Consider the following 13749-nt stretch of genomic DNA (forward strand, 5'->3'; position numbering starts at 1 on the left):
TATAAGGCAATTATTAGCAAAGAAATCCATATTCTTGTTTTGATTCTTTGTCTGCCTTATATATTTATATTAGGTAAAGCATCCAAAACTGGTCAATCTGTCATTCGAATAATAATTTTTCAAGCCTCCTTTCTCTTGACTCTTTCTGACTCCATATTTATGCAGACTGGAGACCAAAAGTGCACTGCAATATTAAAACTGACAAATATGTAAGAAATTACCATCAAAGAGTTAAAGGTAGCAGGTCTGACCAACTAAATTTGACCATACAAGGTAATACTTTAGCACCCTTTTGCTCACAGCATGATGAAAAAAGCTTCTACTACATTCCAGTGGCTGGCAAATATGCTGCTGGACTGACATCAGACAATGCTAGTGCCTGTCTGGATGATATACCAGTGTTTTGTCAGACCTGGGAGGAACACCTGACTAACATAGCTAGGGTTCTAGATAGAATCAGGAAGGCTGGACTGTCAAGTCTAACAAAAGTCAAATAGGGATAGCATGGTTCAGTACCTGGGATATGGGGTGGGGGGGAGGGCGGTGGACACTTACGCCAAAAACGTGCTATGGTTAAAGCAATCAGCCAATGGTGTACTCCAATGACAGAGAACCAGGTTCTAGCATTACCAGGAATAGCAGGATGCTATCAGAAGTTTCTGCTCCACTACAGTACCAAAGCAAAACCTTCTAGTGGCAAGGAAAAAGCTCCCTTGCACCATTCCCTGGTCAACTGCTTGTGAAGGGGCCTTTCTGTTCCTTATGATGCCCCAGTATGATGCCCCAATAAAGGCTACAGTTTTGGTTGCTAATAAGCAGTTTGTGGTCCAAATGGATGAATCCACTTATGGGATTGAGGCACTGCTCAGTCAAGAGGATCATAAAGGCAATGAGCACCCTAAAGTTTACTAAAGCCAAAAGTTGCTGGATAGAGAAGTGACTTATGCTACTATAGCAAGGTAGCGCCTGGCCCTAGTGTGGGCACCTATAGGGAAGGGGCATTATAGTAGTGGATTGTCCCCAATTTAGTATAAGTCTTATCTTGATATTGTCCGCAATTCACTATAGGAAAGGTAGCAAGCATGCAGATGGCCTAGATTTATTGTTCATCCAGTGTTGTTCAGGCCCTGTTAAAGTGGACACATTGCTAAATGTTATTGAAACTTTGTGTTTGTGATATTTTCTTCTTTGCTTAAAATCACAGGGCCCTTGCATTTTTGGAGGTCCTTACTTTGGGGAGTGCTATATAGGAGTTCACTCAGCTTGATAACAGATTTCAAGATAATAAAAATAAAAAGGTAATAAAAAAGGTTTTCATACCAGTATAACCTAAATCATGTTGAATCTTTTGGAGAAATCCATTGTGTGGATTTAAATAGCAATCCTTGAGGAGACCTTCAAATTCAAAAGCTTAATCTGCTGCCACTATCACTATTTGTACTGTAGAATAGTCTGAGTCATCCCTAGTAGATATTGAATCTGATATGCCACAAAAGCATGATTCTGCATCTATTCAGCAGTGTATGTTTGAATAAGCACCAGTTATGGACACATGAATTAAAAATATTACTAAGAAAGTTTTATAGCATTGCTTCCTGTAATTATTAGAAAAAAAGAAATAGAACTTATAAAACTATGTTCTTCTCAATTGAACTGAATATTTTTCTACACAATTTGCTCTGAGACGTAAAGGTCTAATTAAAGCCAGAATTTGAACTTTAGTGGATGATTTCATAGTAGCACTATGCAATTCATGCTTGTTAATGAAGTCAATGCACCTGGTGGATTTTAGATGTCAGTTCTTGCCTGTGTTTTCTCATTAGTTAAAAATTTATTGTACACATTTAAAGGCACTCTCATTAAAATAAGCACTAAAAAAATATTCTTTCAGATCCTTATCTCCTTACATTTTTACCACAATATATTGCAGTGATGTGAAACATTTGTTGGTAATTAGGGAAACTATATTTATTTTAACAACATGCATTTTAGTTTTTTTTCATGTTTAATATGAAAGCTGTTGACCTCTCATGATAAAAAACATAAAATCTAAATAAACACATAAGCAAAAGCATCACAAAACAATTTCTTGTAAAACAACACCAATGCACACAGTAAGTTAAAAGGCATTTTATACAGTTGGATCCTTGGCTCAAGTTTTTTCTCCTTCACCGTTTCAGTCACAACATGTGAGAGATTTAAACAAAGTCCAGTGCAGCTTATTGCAGTTTAAACACATTTTTTCATTTTGTCGACAAATAAAACTTGCAACATTTCAAACGCTTCCCCTCCCCTTTAAAAATGCAGCATCTTTTTAACATGAATTCAGTAAAAACGACTTTTCCTGAACACACTTTTTGCATTTTGTTTTAATCATGAAAAGTCTGTTTTTAGTTATTTCTTAAACTAAACAAGACAAACATGAAAATTAAAGCTGCTCCATATTTTGTCCTTGCTGTATTGGTAATTAGCTTCCTAGATAATCCCTTTGCATAATGGACTTATATTTATCTGTGTACTAGTAATCTAATTATCTACCTTGTGAGGACCAAACATGGAGTAACTTCAGTTTCCCATTTGCCATATTTAGCTTAAGATAGAACAAAAAAAATGCAAATTTTAATAATTAAATAATAGGTAAACAGTATGTTCAGCAAGAGTCCTATCAATTGATGTCATGTTGAAAAAGAGAAAAATATGTCACTTTTTGCATTTTCTATTTTTATTCTAAAAAACTTTTCCCATCCAATCAGGTTACTCATGTTTGGTTTTAGTGGTTATTTTACAAATGCTAAGTATTGTATTATAGTGTATTTTTATTTACAAACATTCTACAAAGGTCTATACATTTTGTACCAGTGTTCTATATTTGGTATGCACCTCTATGCATCTTTTGCTGTTACAGGTATAGGACCTGTTATCCAGAATGCTTGGAATCCAGATCAATTGGGATCAAGTACAAGCTACTGTTTTAATATTACAGAGAAAAAGAAAAACATTTTTAAAAATGTGAATTATTTGATTAAAATGGAGTCCATGGGAGATGGCCTTTCCGTAATTCGGAACTTTCTGGAAAATGGGTTTCCGTATAAGGGGTCCAATACCTGTATTTATATCCTTATTATAAAGTTAAAAACCAAAATAAGCCGTAGTTAATGGTATTTCATAATTTAATCTCTGTTGTATTTTATTTCTTATATACATACTTCTGGTTTGCGAACTGTCTTCTATGCCATCTTTGTCCATAGCACATACACTGACATAAAGTGCATTGACCCACTGCAAACCAACCATAATATCGCCTTTTATAAATGCAAAATGCTTGACCCTTGTAATTCATAACTGTACTCAAAAACTGTGTTCAACATAGAGAACTTAACTTTTTAATGAAATATTAATACACTTTGACAATGATCTCTGTGCAAGTGATCTTTTCCTCAGTTACTTCTAGCTAATATGACTATATCACATGAGAGCTATAACACAACAACATAATAAACAAGATGAAACCCTTTCCTCCCATTATGAAAGTACTCAGAACTTTTCTTATGTTTAGTGGGCAGTCCTGCTAATCCTATACCAGATATTGCAAAGGGAAATATGTGAGATATAATAATTAAGATGGCTATTGTTCTGGATCCATATTTAAATCAAGTAATGTAATCAGCTAGGCAATAATGCACGCTCTTCTAATGGGCTTATTTGTAAAGCACACATACCTGAGTTGGAGTCAAACTTTTTTTCAGACCTGTAAAAAAAAGCAAATGTTAAAACTTCCAAAATATTTTAATACATTATTTGAAATTGTTGACCATGTGCTAAAATATTCAGGTAGTCCAACCAGTAAAACTTGGGTGGTTGATTTTTTTTTTTGTCTGAATTGCAGCATATTCTTATTGCTCATTTTGTGATATTATAAGAACAGATCCCAACTGATATGTATGTATGTATGTATAACTTTATTTATAAAGCGCCACAAGGGTACGCAGCGCTATACAGTCTTACAGAATACAAAATTACACACAGGGAGGACGAGTGATATAATAAATAAATACAATAAATACATATATGTATATATATATATATAAGTGCCATGTGGTATGAGACACAGTAGGAAGGAGGTCCCTGCCCCGTAGAGCTTACAATCTGAGTATGCATAACAACAAAAATATTTTGGTGATTCCCTATAAATTCTAATCCCAGTGAGAAGTGTACGGTATATGTTTCACAAAAGAGGCCTTAAGAATGCCTATGCCTGGTAAGCAGTATGTACATTCTCCCAATGGCATAGACACCTCTCTAACACACAGCAGAAATTGGAGACTATTTCCCTAGAGATTTAGCGCAAAGGACTATATTCTGTGTCGTTAATCAGCCAAAAAATTTACACCTATGGGTTAATAAGCTGCTAACCTTTGATCACCTGTAATAAATACATTCCACCTTAAGCTTCTACACTAGTCGACTCTTTTCAGTTAAAAATTCAATGTAAGCCAATCTCTAAATTTAAAAGCACAACCTTGCTTTCAGATAGCCCTTCTTTTTGTATGTATGTAATTGCTGTTCAGGTTTTCTTATTTGCCTGATCAATTCAGTTTCATAGAGAACCTGAGACATTCATTGCAACTCAAAATGCAGACAGGTGTGACATTAACAATACCAACATAAATTAGCAAAATTATTGACATAAGAAAGTTAATCCTATGAAGAAGATATATGGGGCAAAGTCAATTAATCATAGTTATTTAACAAAAACTAGCTATCTTTAGTAGCAGTAAAAGGTTCGGCATGATGATACCATCTCTAGGAGCAACGTATATGCTCCTGAATATGCCCATATTTTAGCATTTATTAATTCTAGGTAAGTGCATCAATTTTCCAAAACTTTTTTTTAGTTCCATGCTAAAATGATAATATGATAATAAAATTGCTACTACCGACATCAAAATGACATCCATATAGTGGCCCTATCTGTTTACCACTGGTCATATATTTTTACAGCCTCTCAGCAGCTTTATATAAGGTAGAGGTGTCCATAAACAATGAATAACTCACCAGCACACCTTGTCTTCTCCTTCCTCAAAAGCCCGTTGAATGGTATACTTAAAGGAGAACTAAACCCCTTCACAAACAAAAGCCCCTTTCTACTGCTCTCCCTCTGCCACACTTCATGCTGAGTCTATTACATAGAAAAGCATTCCAAACTGGGAACCTGACATATAGATGCAGAGTAGCACAGTGGAGTTCACAGGCAACATCTTCTGTATATTTAGATTTTCTTTGGATCAGTTCACTGATGTAAACAAAATGTAAACAAAAGCAAGCAACCCTGCTTTTTGATGTCTCAATGATACATTACATTTGTTACAATAAACAAGACGCGGCATTACTTGGCATGCATCTGCCACTTTGTGTAAGTATTTGTTTCTTTTTACATTTACAGGTCTCTTAACCCAACACATATTTTATAGGCATAAGTCCACCATTAATGCAATGGATCTGGTGGGAAGGAAGTCATTTTGGCATTTTACTGACAATAGATTTGCCACATTAGTGCCACTTAATACAACAATATATTTATTTATTCTGCAGAAACAATTACCATACCTGAGTAAACAGCTTTACAAGCTTTCTCCTTTTGCTTAACATAGCAGCTGCCATTTCAGGTAGCTTCCTTCCTGAGTCTATAGCTGAGATCACACATTCCTAAGGGAGGGGGAGGGAGTTCTTAGCATCCTGGTGGGAGGGGGGAGCAGGAGAAGGGAGAGAGAGGGGAACTGAGCAGACTCTGGCTCCTGGAATTAATGCTGTTTCTGAGAAAGGAAGTCAGACACTGTAACATCATGTTTACAAAAAAAGAGACAAGAAATCCTGTGTTTCCTTTGATAGAGGACTCAGGGCAGCATTTCTGTGCTTATGGCTGTATTTACATAGACCTTTCTGATAAAGCTTGCTTAGTTTTTACCTTTCCTTCTCCTTTAATACATTGTAGAAGTGGTAAAGATCTAGCTAAAACTGCTGCAAACACAACTATAAAAATCAATGCATAATTACTGGTTTTATTACCTTTTCTATGCTAGTTCATACCTTTCTAGAAAAAAATCCTGTTTTTGAAAATGTATGAACATGTGTATTGGTCTTGGTGGTCTTTCCCCCTATTAGAAGCTAGAGTGAGCATGATAAGCATGTAGGGCCAATGCATTGGTCAAAAGACTTTTTATTTTGCAGTCAGGCTATGAAAATGATGACCACTCATACATAGCTAAGATTTTTATATGTTTATCTAGATGTGGGTATTGTGGCTAAGCAATTTTATGATCATAAACTTGTAACTAAAACCACTGTTCATGAAAATATATTATTCACTTGCAGAGAATGATTTACTGATTAAACATGGATAAAGGGAATAAGCCTCAATCTCTTTTTAAAGTATTTGCAGGAAATCTCTAAACTTAATGTCATTGGTTTAATACAGAAAGTTTGTAATATGACTGCATTTATTAGAGCAAGCTAAAGATACTTCTTCAGCAACAAGAGTAAATGAGCCCAATATTAAGCCTTATATAATAGAGTAGAAATCTAGCCCTTGTGGGAAACTTATGCTACAAATATAGGTTAATACTAGTTGTAAATTCAAAAGCCTTTGAAGCTGTGGGAAACACCAGCTGAATAATGCTTCTCAAGATGCAACTGATGTGCTGTCATGCGGAATTAAACCAGTGACTGAGCCTATCTGTATAAACTTATGGGAGGCTGCACTGCCTATAAATGGCTCTCAGATCTATATATTTAACACTGTGTATGATATATACTCTACACAGGGTAATTTTTTTTTTATATTTTTACCACAATAAGAGCAAGAATAGGATGGCATTTGCAAGACTAAGGGGCAGATTTACTAAAATTTGAATAAACTCATTTCCACAAATGTTTGGCATTTAATAAAAAATCTAAAATAAAAAAAGCCAGCGCAGGAAAAGCCACAGAAAATATTGTGAATTTTTCAACTTGTTGCATTAAACTGCAACTTTTCAAATTGTTGTACAAAACAAAGCCAAAACCAATTTTCAAGCAAAAAAAGGATCTTCTAGGGAAGGCAAGGAACATCTGCACTTCTAAGTGATCTCAACTAGTTTTAGCTAGTGTTCTGTCCCATACCAAATCTCAAAAAATGTGTGACTTTTTTTCTCTGACTTTTAACACTTACAAATCTGAATCGAAAAAAAAAAAATCTGACTGTTAGTAAATGGCCCCCTAGGCATGTAAACAGTAAGATATGTATATTAAAGTAAAAGATCTCTAGGCTGTGGTTTGTGTTACTGAATTTCAAGTTCCAACATTCACTAATAGTTGCTGGTTGTCAGGGAATGCTGTAAAAGTTGTAAAATACATATTTTATAGTTAAAATGGTAACCATGGCATGAAATAACTGCTACCTGCAGAATATATGTTCAGAAAATTCCGTATGCAAGCAGACTCTTATGCCTCAATTCAGCTCTGTCATATGTCAAGCAGAAGTACTAACAAACAATAACAAGTCCAATCCACGATGCCCGTTTGCTATACTCAATTCCCTTCTGAACACTTCATCAACAGAATCACTCAACCTTATACACTCTCCTCAAGACTTTGCTAATCACTTCAGAAACAAAGAAGAGTCCATACACAATCAGATTCCCACCTCTATTAACATAATCTCCTCCTTCCTAAACCCTCTCCTGCCTGCCTTAATTATTTTGATCTTGTAAATGTCTCAAAGTCTTCCAGCTCCTCTTGTCATCCCCACTCACAACAGGCTTTTTTCTCTTCTGGGGCCACTCTGCATGATGACCCTAAAAGCCTTTTGAAGTTTACACCGGCCGAGGCAGGTAGTTGAGGAATATACCATTGAATTTAAGAAATATAATGTGGAATTCACTGAGTGGAAGCAATTTCACAATGGCTCTAAGGTACCCTCAAAAATGAACTAGCCAGTAGACAAGTCCAAAACTCTGGAGGAAAAAAATGTTGGGTTTACCAACAAGAGCAACTCAGATTATAATCCAGATTGGCAGCAGACTAAGGGGCTGGTTTACTAAGACCCGATTTCGAATCCGAATTGGAAAAATTCCGATTGGAAACGAACATTTTGCGACTTTTTCGTATTTTTTGCGATTTTTTTCGGCGTCTTTACGATTTTTGCGTAAAAACGCGAGTTTTTCGTAGCGTTAACACTTGCGCGCAAAGTCACGCCTTTTTCGTAGCTTTAAAACTTAAAAGGCGCGATGTTTCGTGCAAGTTTTAACGCAAAAATCGCGACTTTGCGCAACTTTCGTAATGGCTACGAAAAACTCGCGTTTTTACACAAAAATCGTAAAGACGCCGAAAAACTTGCGTTTTTACGCAAAAATCGTAAAGACGCCGAAAAACTCGCGTTTTTACGCAAAAATCGTAAAGACGCCGAAAAAAATCGCAAAATTACCGATCATTACGAAAAAAACGCAATCGGACGCATTCGGCCCGTTCGTGGGTTAGTAAATGTGCCCCTAAGTGAATGATGTCAGGAGAGTTCTGGAATGTTTTTAACATAGATTGCTGGTGCCTAAGGCTCCTTGTTTCACCTAGACCAGCAGTGGTCCTTCCAGGCTTCCACTAATTATTAAGCATAGAAAGACATAGAAACGTAAGTAAAATGCATAGACCTTTGATAAAGCCTATGGAAATTCCTTTTAAGTTATTTGTACTAGCAATGAAATGTGTTCCCATTTTAAATATTATTTACATGTTCACTGGAATGTAGTTTTACATTATTTGGACCATAACAGTTTTTATTTTACATTTGAGTGCATTTGCAATTTTTGGCCTATATATGATTTAGTCTACACTGTTCTGCATTGTTGACAAAAGGGCATGCTCCCTAAATGTTACATTTCATGTAGTACAACTGCTGTTTGTATCCCTTTATTCATGGACCCACCTTCTAACACCATCCCAGGGCAACACAGTTATTTGGTTATTAAATAAATTCAGAAAATGTCACTGTACAGTCTATTGCTTTTCTTTCATCAAGTATATTTTACGTTTTCATGGCATCCCCCTTGAGACTGTCGCCAATAGAAGTTCTCTGTTTATTTCTCAATTTTGTAGAGCAGTTTTTAAATTAAACTCTTGTTTCTTCAGCGTACTGAAGAAACTGTAAATAAAAACTGATTGGAGCGACCTAGTAAAGTCATCATGTTTGTGCACATGCAACATCTTGAACTCACTAAGCCATGGGGCATTCACCACCAAATTAAAAATTAAAGGATGCCAGGGACCCTGGTTCACTGCTTATCTATAATACTTAAGGGATCATTTACAAGGGTTTAGCACAGTTTTGGTAATACAAATTTTGCTGCAGTTGTTTTGTGAAAAAATGACATTCATTAAAGATACTTGCAAGCCTCCTGTGAATCACTCACAGTGAGCCTATCGATGCGGGGGGGGGGGGGGGGGGGGGGGGGGGTTCCCAGTGTGGCCTGGTATCGTGAAAACTTGACCCAAGACATGGAAAAATTAAAACAAAACTGACATAATACACTGTAGCTTTAATTTCAGGCCCTAAAGTAGACCTGGTTAACCTTTTCTTTAACTCTTTGCAGAAGTGATATCCTGCAAATTTACAACATTATGCCAACATCCTCCAGTAACTGTAAGGCAGTGTGAATATATGTTTCTTCTGTTTTTGTATTATTTTCCCTATTTATTTGTATTTTGTACAAAGGTACATGGCACAAATAGGGCAGAAATGACATCCACAATAATGGTGAAAGATATGAACAATATATGCTGGCAAAAAAAATACATCTGTTCCAAAAGTAAAAAATGACGTAAGTATTAGCTGTATTTTACAGATGAAAGTATGAGAAGAAAACATATTCCCCAGCACTATACAGGGTTCTCATTTGTTTAAACCTGCTAGCATTGCAGTACCACATTACTGCACTCACAGCCACCTTTCAATGGGATCAAAATTATCATTAAATATTATTTTGTTACTTACTTAAAAAGAACAGCTCCGCAGACCACACATTTGTACATCCCATCTGCTGTATTGTGTGTGTATTCTCCAGCAAAGGCACTGCAAAAATACATGGAAATATTTACTGAGTGGAATAAGTTTATTTTACTATGTATCAAACTTAAATCTGGAGTTCCCCTAGGCCACTGGAACCCCCCACTCCCCAAAATATCCGTACCCACCCCAGCCTGTTCACACAACATCCCATACCTAGTCGTAAGTCCAGCCCCCCCCCCCCCCCCCCCCCCGCTGCTATTTCTGTAACACTAATCCACTAATCCGGGACCACAAAGGCCCGGGCCTAGGGCGGCACAAACTAAGGGGCGGAATGCTGCCCCGCCACAGCTGCTCCGTATGGGACTTTAAACGGTCATGCATGCGTGCTCGCGGGGAGGAGGGCGCAGAATAGGGGCGGCCTCGGGGCACCCAGATTAGAAATCCGGCGCTGTGGGCAGCATGCAGCCCCCAGATCTTGGCCTGCCAACAAATCTGGTCCCGCCTGTTTTCCATCCTGTTTCTGTATGTTTTTATGTTTCCGTGATAGATGTTGAAAGACAAGTAAGCAACTCTGGCAAATAACCCCCCCAAAATTGAAAGCCATACTTTGTCTGTAGTCTGTGGTATTTTGGCATTAGCTGGAGAGTCACAAGGCAAGAATCACTTTTATACAGTACTTTAGCTATAGTGAATAAAGTACAGGTATCCTCACATTTTTAAGCAGGAGGTAAGTTATTTATTATAACACACAAGTTTCAGTAAGTCATGTGACAACAATTACATCATTAAGCACCGATTATAACTGATGACATCACTAAACACCAATTATAATGCTATAAATTGCAGGATATCCATGCCCTATGTGCCAAACTGTAAATTATATGCTATGTTCTGGTAAAGGAATGTGCCATTTATAACTTGCAGAAAATGCATGTTAATTTGTGTGTCTCACGTAGCATTCAACCAATTCTTTCATTCTTTCTTAATATTAGTTACCAATTTTTCTACAAATGGCCTGCAGAATTATCCCCTCTGCCATTGTGCTAGCTTCACTGTTATGGGACCACTGCATTAAGCTAAGAAAATACATTTACATTAAAGTGCCTTATATTTACAGGCCCCTTTTTCCAGTTATGCAATGGATTTCTACAGGCTGTGTAAATGTCACATAATCAATAAGAGTTTGCTCCTCTATATGCATGGTGTGCAAAAGGATTGCTGTGAAAATGAGCTATACAGAACACAAAATGACAGCTGCACAGAATTTTGCACCCAATGTCGCCTTAATTGCATAATAACATTTATAGCACAGAGAAATGGCCAAGTGCAGATAATAGATTTAAGTGCGTTATTTTTAGCAAAAACAATCAATGCCCAGTTTTTAGCAGCTTTTCAACTGGTCTTCATTTTTTATTTTCTTATCTTCTGACTGACCCCAGCAGGCAAATATTGCTCTTTAAAACACAAATAATAAAAAAATGAAGACCAATTGCAAATTGATTTAGAATAGGGCTCTCTACAATATGCTAACAGTTAATTTAAAGGTAACAACCCCTTTAATCATTCCCACAAGCCCTACTTCAGTGAAGCCTACATGTATATAAGGTTTTTAGATTTTATTTAAATTAGATTTTATTTCCTTACCTCAGACATACATGTACCTAGTGCTGGGCGGTATACCGGTATATACCGAACACCGTTTTTTTAAAAAAAAATGATAAAAATTTTTAACTTACCGGCATACCGGTGTGGGCGCCTCCTGACAATTTTTCTTACTATTTCCGGGTTGTGCACGCTGACGTTACGTGCGCGCTGACGTTACGTGCGCGCTGACGTCACGCGCGCAACCCGGAAATAGTAAGAAAAATTGCCAGGAGGCTCTGTGAGCTGTCGGGGGTGCCTGCGGCTGCCTGGCCAGTAAGTTATATTTATGTGAAGGGGATGGGGGGGTGTTTTGGGTTGGATGGGGGGGTGTTTGGGGTTGGATGGGGGGGTGTTTGGGGTTGGGGGGTGTTTGGGGTTGGGGGGGGTGTTTGGGGTTGGGGGGGGTGTTTGGGGTTGGTGTTTGGGGTTGGGGGGGGTGGTCACCTAATCATGCATGGGGAAAAAAAAATACCGTCAAATACCGTGATACCGATATAATAAAAAAAATACCGTGATATAAATTTTTGGTCATACTGCCCAGCACTACATGTACCTGTATGTTTTTGGAGTGTAGAAGAAAAGAGTAAGACCCTAAGGGGCAGATTTACTAATGCACGAACGGACCGAAATCGTCCGAACGTGTTTTTTCGTAATGATCTGTATTTTTGCGACTTTTTCGTATGTCCCGCGATTTTTTTGTCGCCGTTACGACTTTATCGTTTATTTTCTGCGACTTTTTCGTTGCCGACTTTTTCCGCCGTTTACAATTGCTCAATACGAAAAAAATCACGACGGCGACGAAAAAGTTGAGCAAAATACGATAAAGTCGTGACAGCGACAAAAAACACGCGCAAAATACGAAAAAAACTTGTGATGGCGACGAAAAAGTTGCACAATTTTCGTTTCCGATCCAATATTTTTCCCATTCGGGATTTGGATTCGTGGATTAATAAACGTGCCCCTAAGAGTAAACCTACACAAACTAGGAGAATATAAATACTCTTTACAGATTTTGCACTTGTTGGAATCAAACCCAAACCCCAGTGGAAGTAATAATATGTGCATATAACAATGTTTTAAAAAGATGCAATTTCCCAAGAAGCTACAGTCTAATGCTGGTGTGTACCTTTGGTGCTTTCAGTCATAGCAAGCAAGCATATTTTTTTTGGTGTACTGGGAAATAACTTACAGCATCTCAGTTTATGTTTCTGGAGCAATTTTATCACTTTTTCTTTTATTGTTAAGAATGACCTAATCACTCATTGTTGGCATGCACTAAATCATTTTGTATGCAATCTGGATGGCAACCCTTCAGAGCTGAGGTTATGTTCCACGGCCAGCTCATTTGCGGGGTTTCAGTGCCAGTCGTTCACATTCAGCAAACAGTCTGCTATCCAGGGAAGAGAGCAGTGCCATTTAGTTAGACCCCATGTGTGGTAAAGAGCCTTTTCAGGTCATGAATGGAAACAAGCAGTTACATCATTAATACATTTGGATCAGAGGTAAGCCAGGGCTTCCTGCCAAGCTCCATGGTATAAATTAGACAACAAAATGGTTAGACCTTGGCAAGCTAACGTTCGTGCTGGAATCAGCTGAGACAGACTTTATTCACTAAAAACACTTTTGGAAAGAGAACACTTTTTTTTTTAAGGACACAGGGCTAGCGGCCAAGGACTAAAGCCATGTGAGGGCAGTTATTGAACATTTTTGACATTCCAACCACAAATGAGCCAATAAATATTTTCTCCACATGTGCTTCAAAAAGAAATTGGAGCAGAGTGGAAAGGAACTAAATTATGCTACCTTCTCACCCAGCCAAAACGTCTATGCTTACAATGACCACCTTCAGAATCAAGTCTTTTTGGCAAGCAGCCACTGAGGTCATGGTTTTGCTTACTCTGATACCTTCCAGTAAAAAACACCCAAAACCTTTTCACTTCCACACATTGTACAGTAAACTAAAAACAGGCCTTCCATGCAGCAAGCAGTATGAGTTTCATTGATTGAATGTTCACAGAAGCACAGAGTTTCATCTTCAAATATTTTTTTTTGATTGAACTAAAAGTTGA

The 13749-nt window shown here is 37.4% G+C and overlaps 1 protein-coding gene across 1 annotated transcript in view; it reads right to left on the reverse strand.

The window, feature by feature from the left end:
- Positions 1–13749, reverse strand: part of msrb3 (methionine sulfoxide reductase B3) — an 85656-nt gene that overhangs the window by 25345 nt on the left and 46562 nt on the right. Inside the window, exons 5-6 of the mRNA XM_031898205.1 lie at positions 10022–10099; positions 3720–3748 (exon numbers count right to left, since the gene is read on the reverse strand). Coding sequence (XP_031754065.1) covers positions 3720–3748; positions 10022–10099 — 107 coding nt within the window. The remainder of the gene's footprint in view (positions 1–3719; positions 3749–10021; positions 10100–13749) is intronic.

Source organism: Xenopus tropicalis, chromosome 3, assembly GCF_000004195.4.
Source record: "Xenopus tropicalis strain Nigerian chromosome 3, UCB_Xtro_10.0, whole genome shotgun sequence".
Taxonomy (NCBI): Eukaryota; Metazoa; Chordata; class Amphibia; order Anura; family Pipidae; genus Xenopus; species Xenopus tropicalis.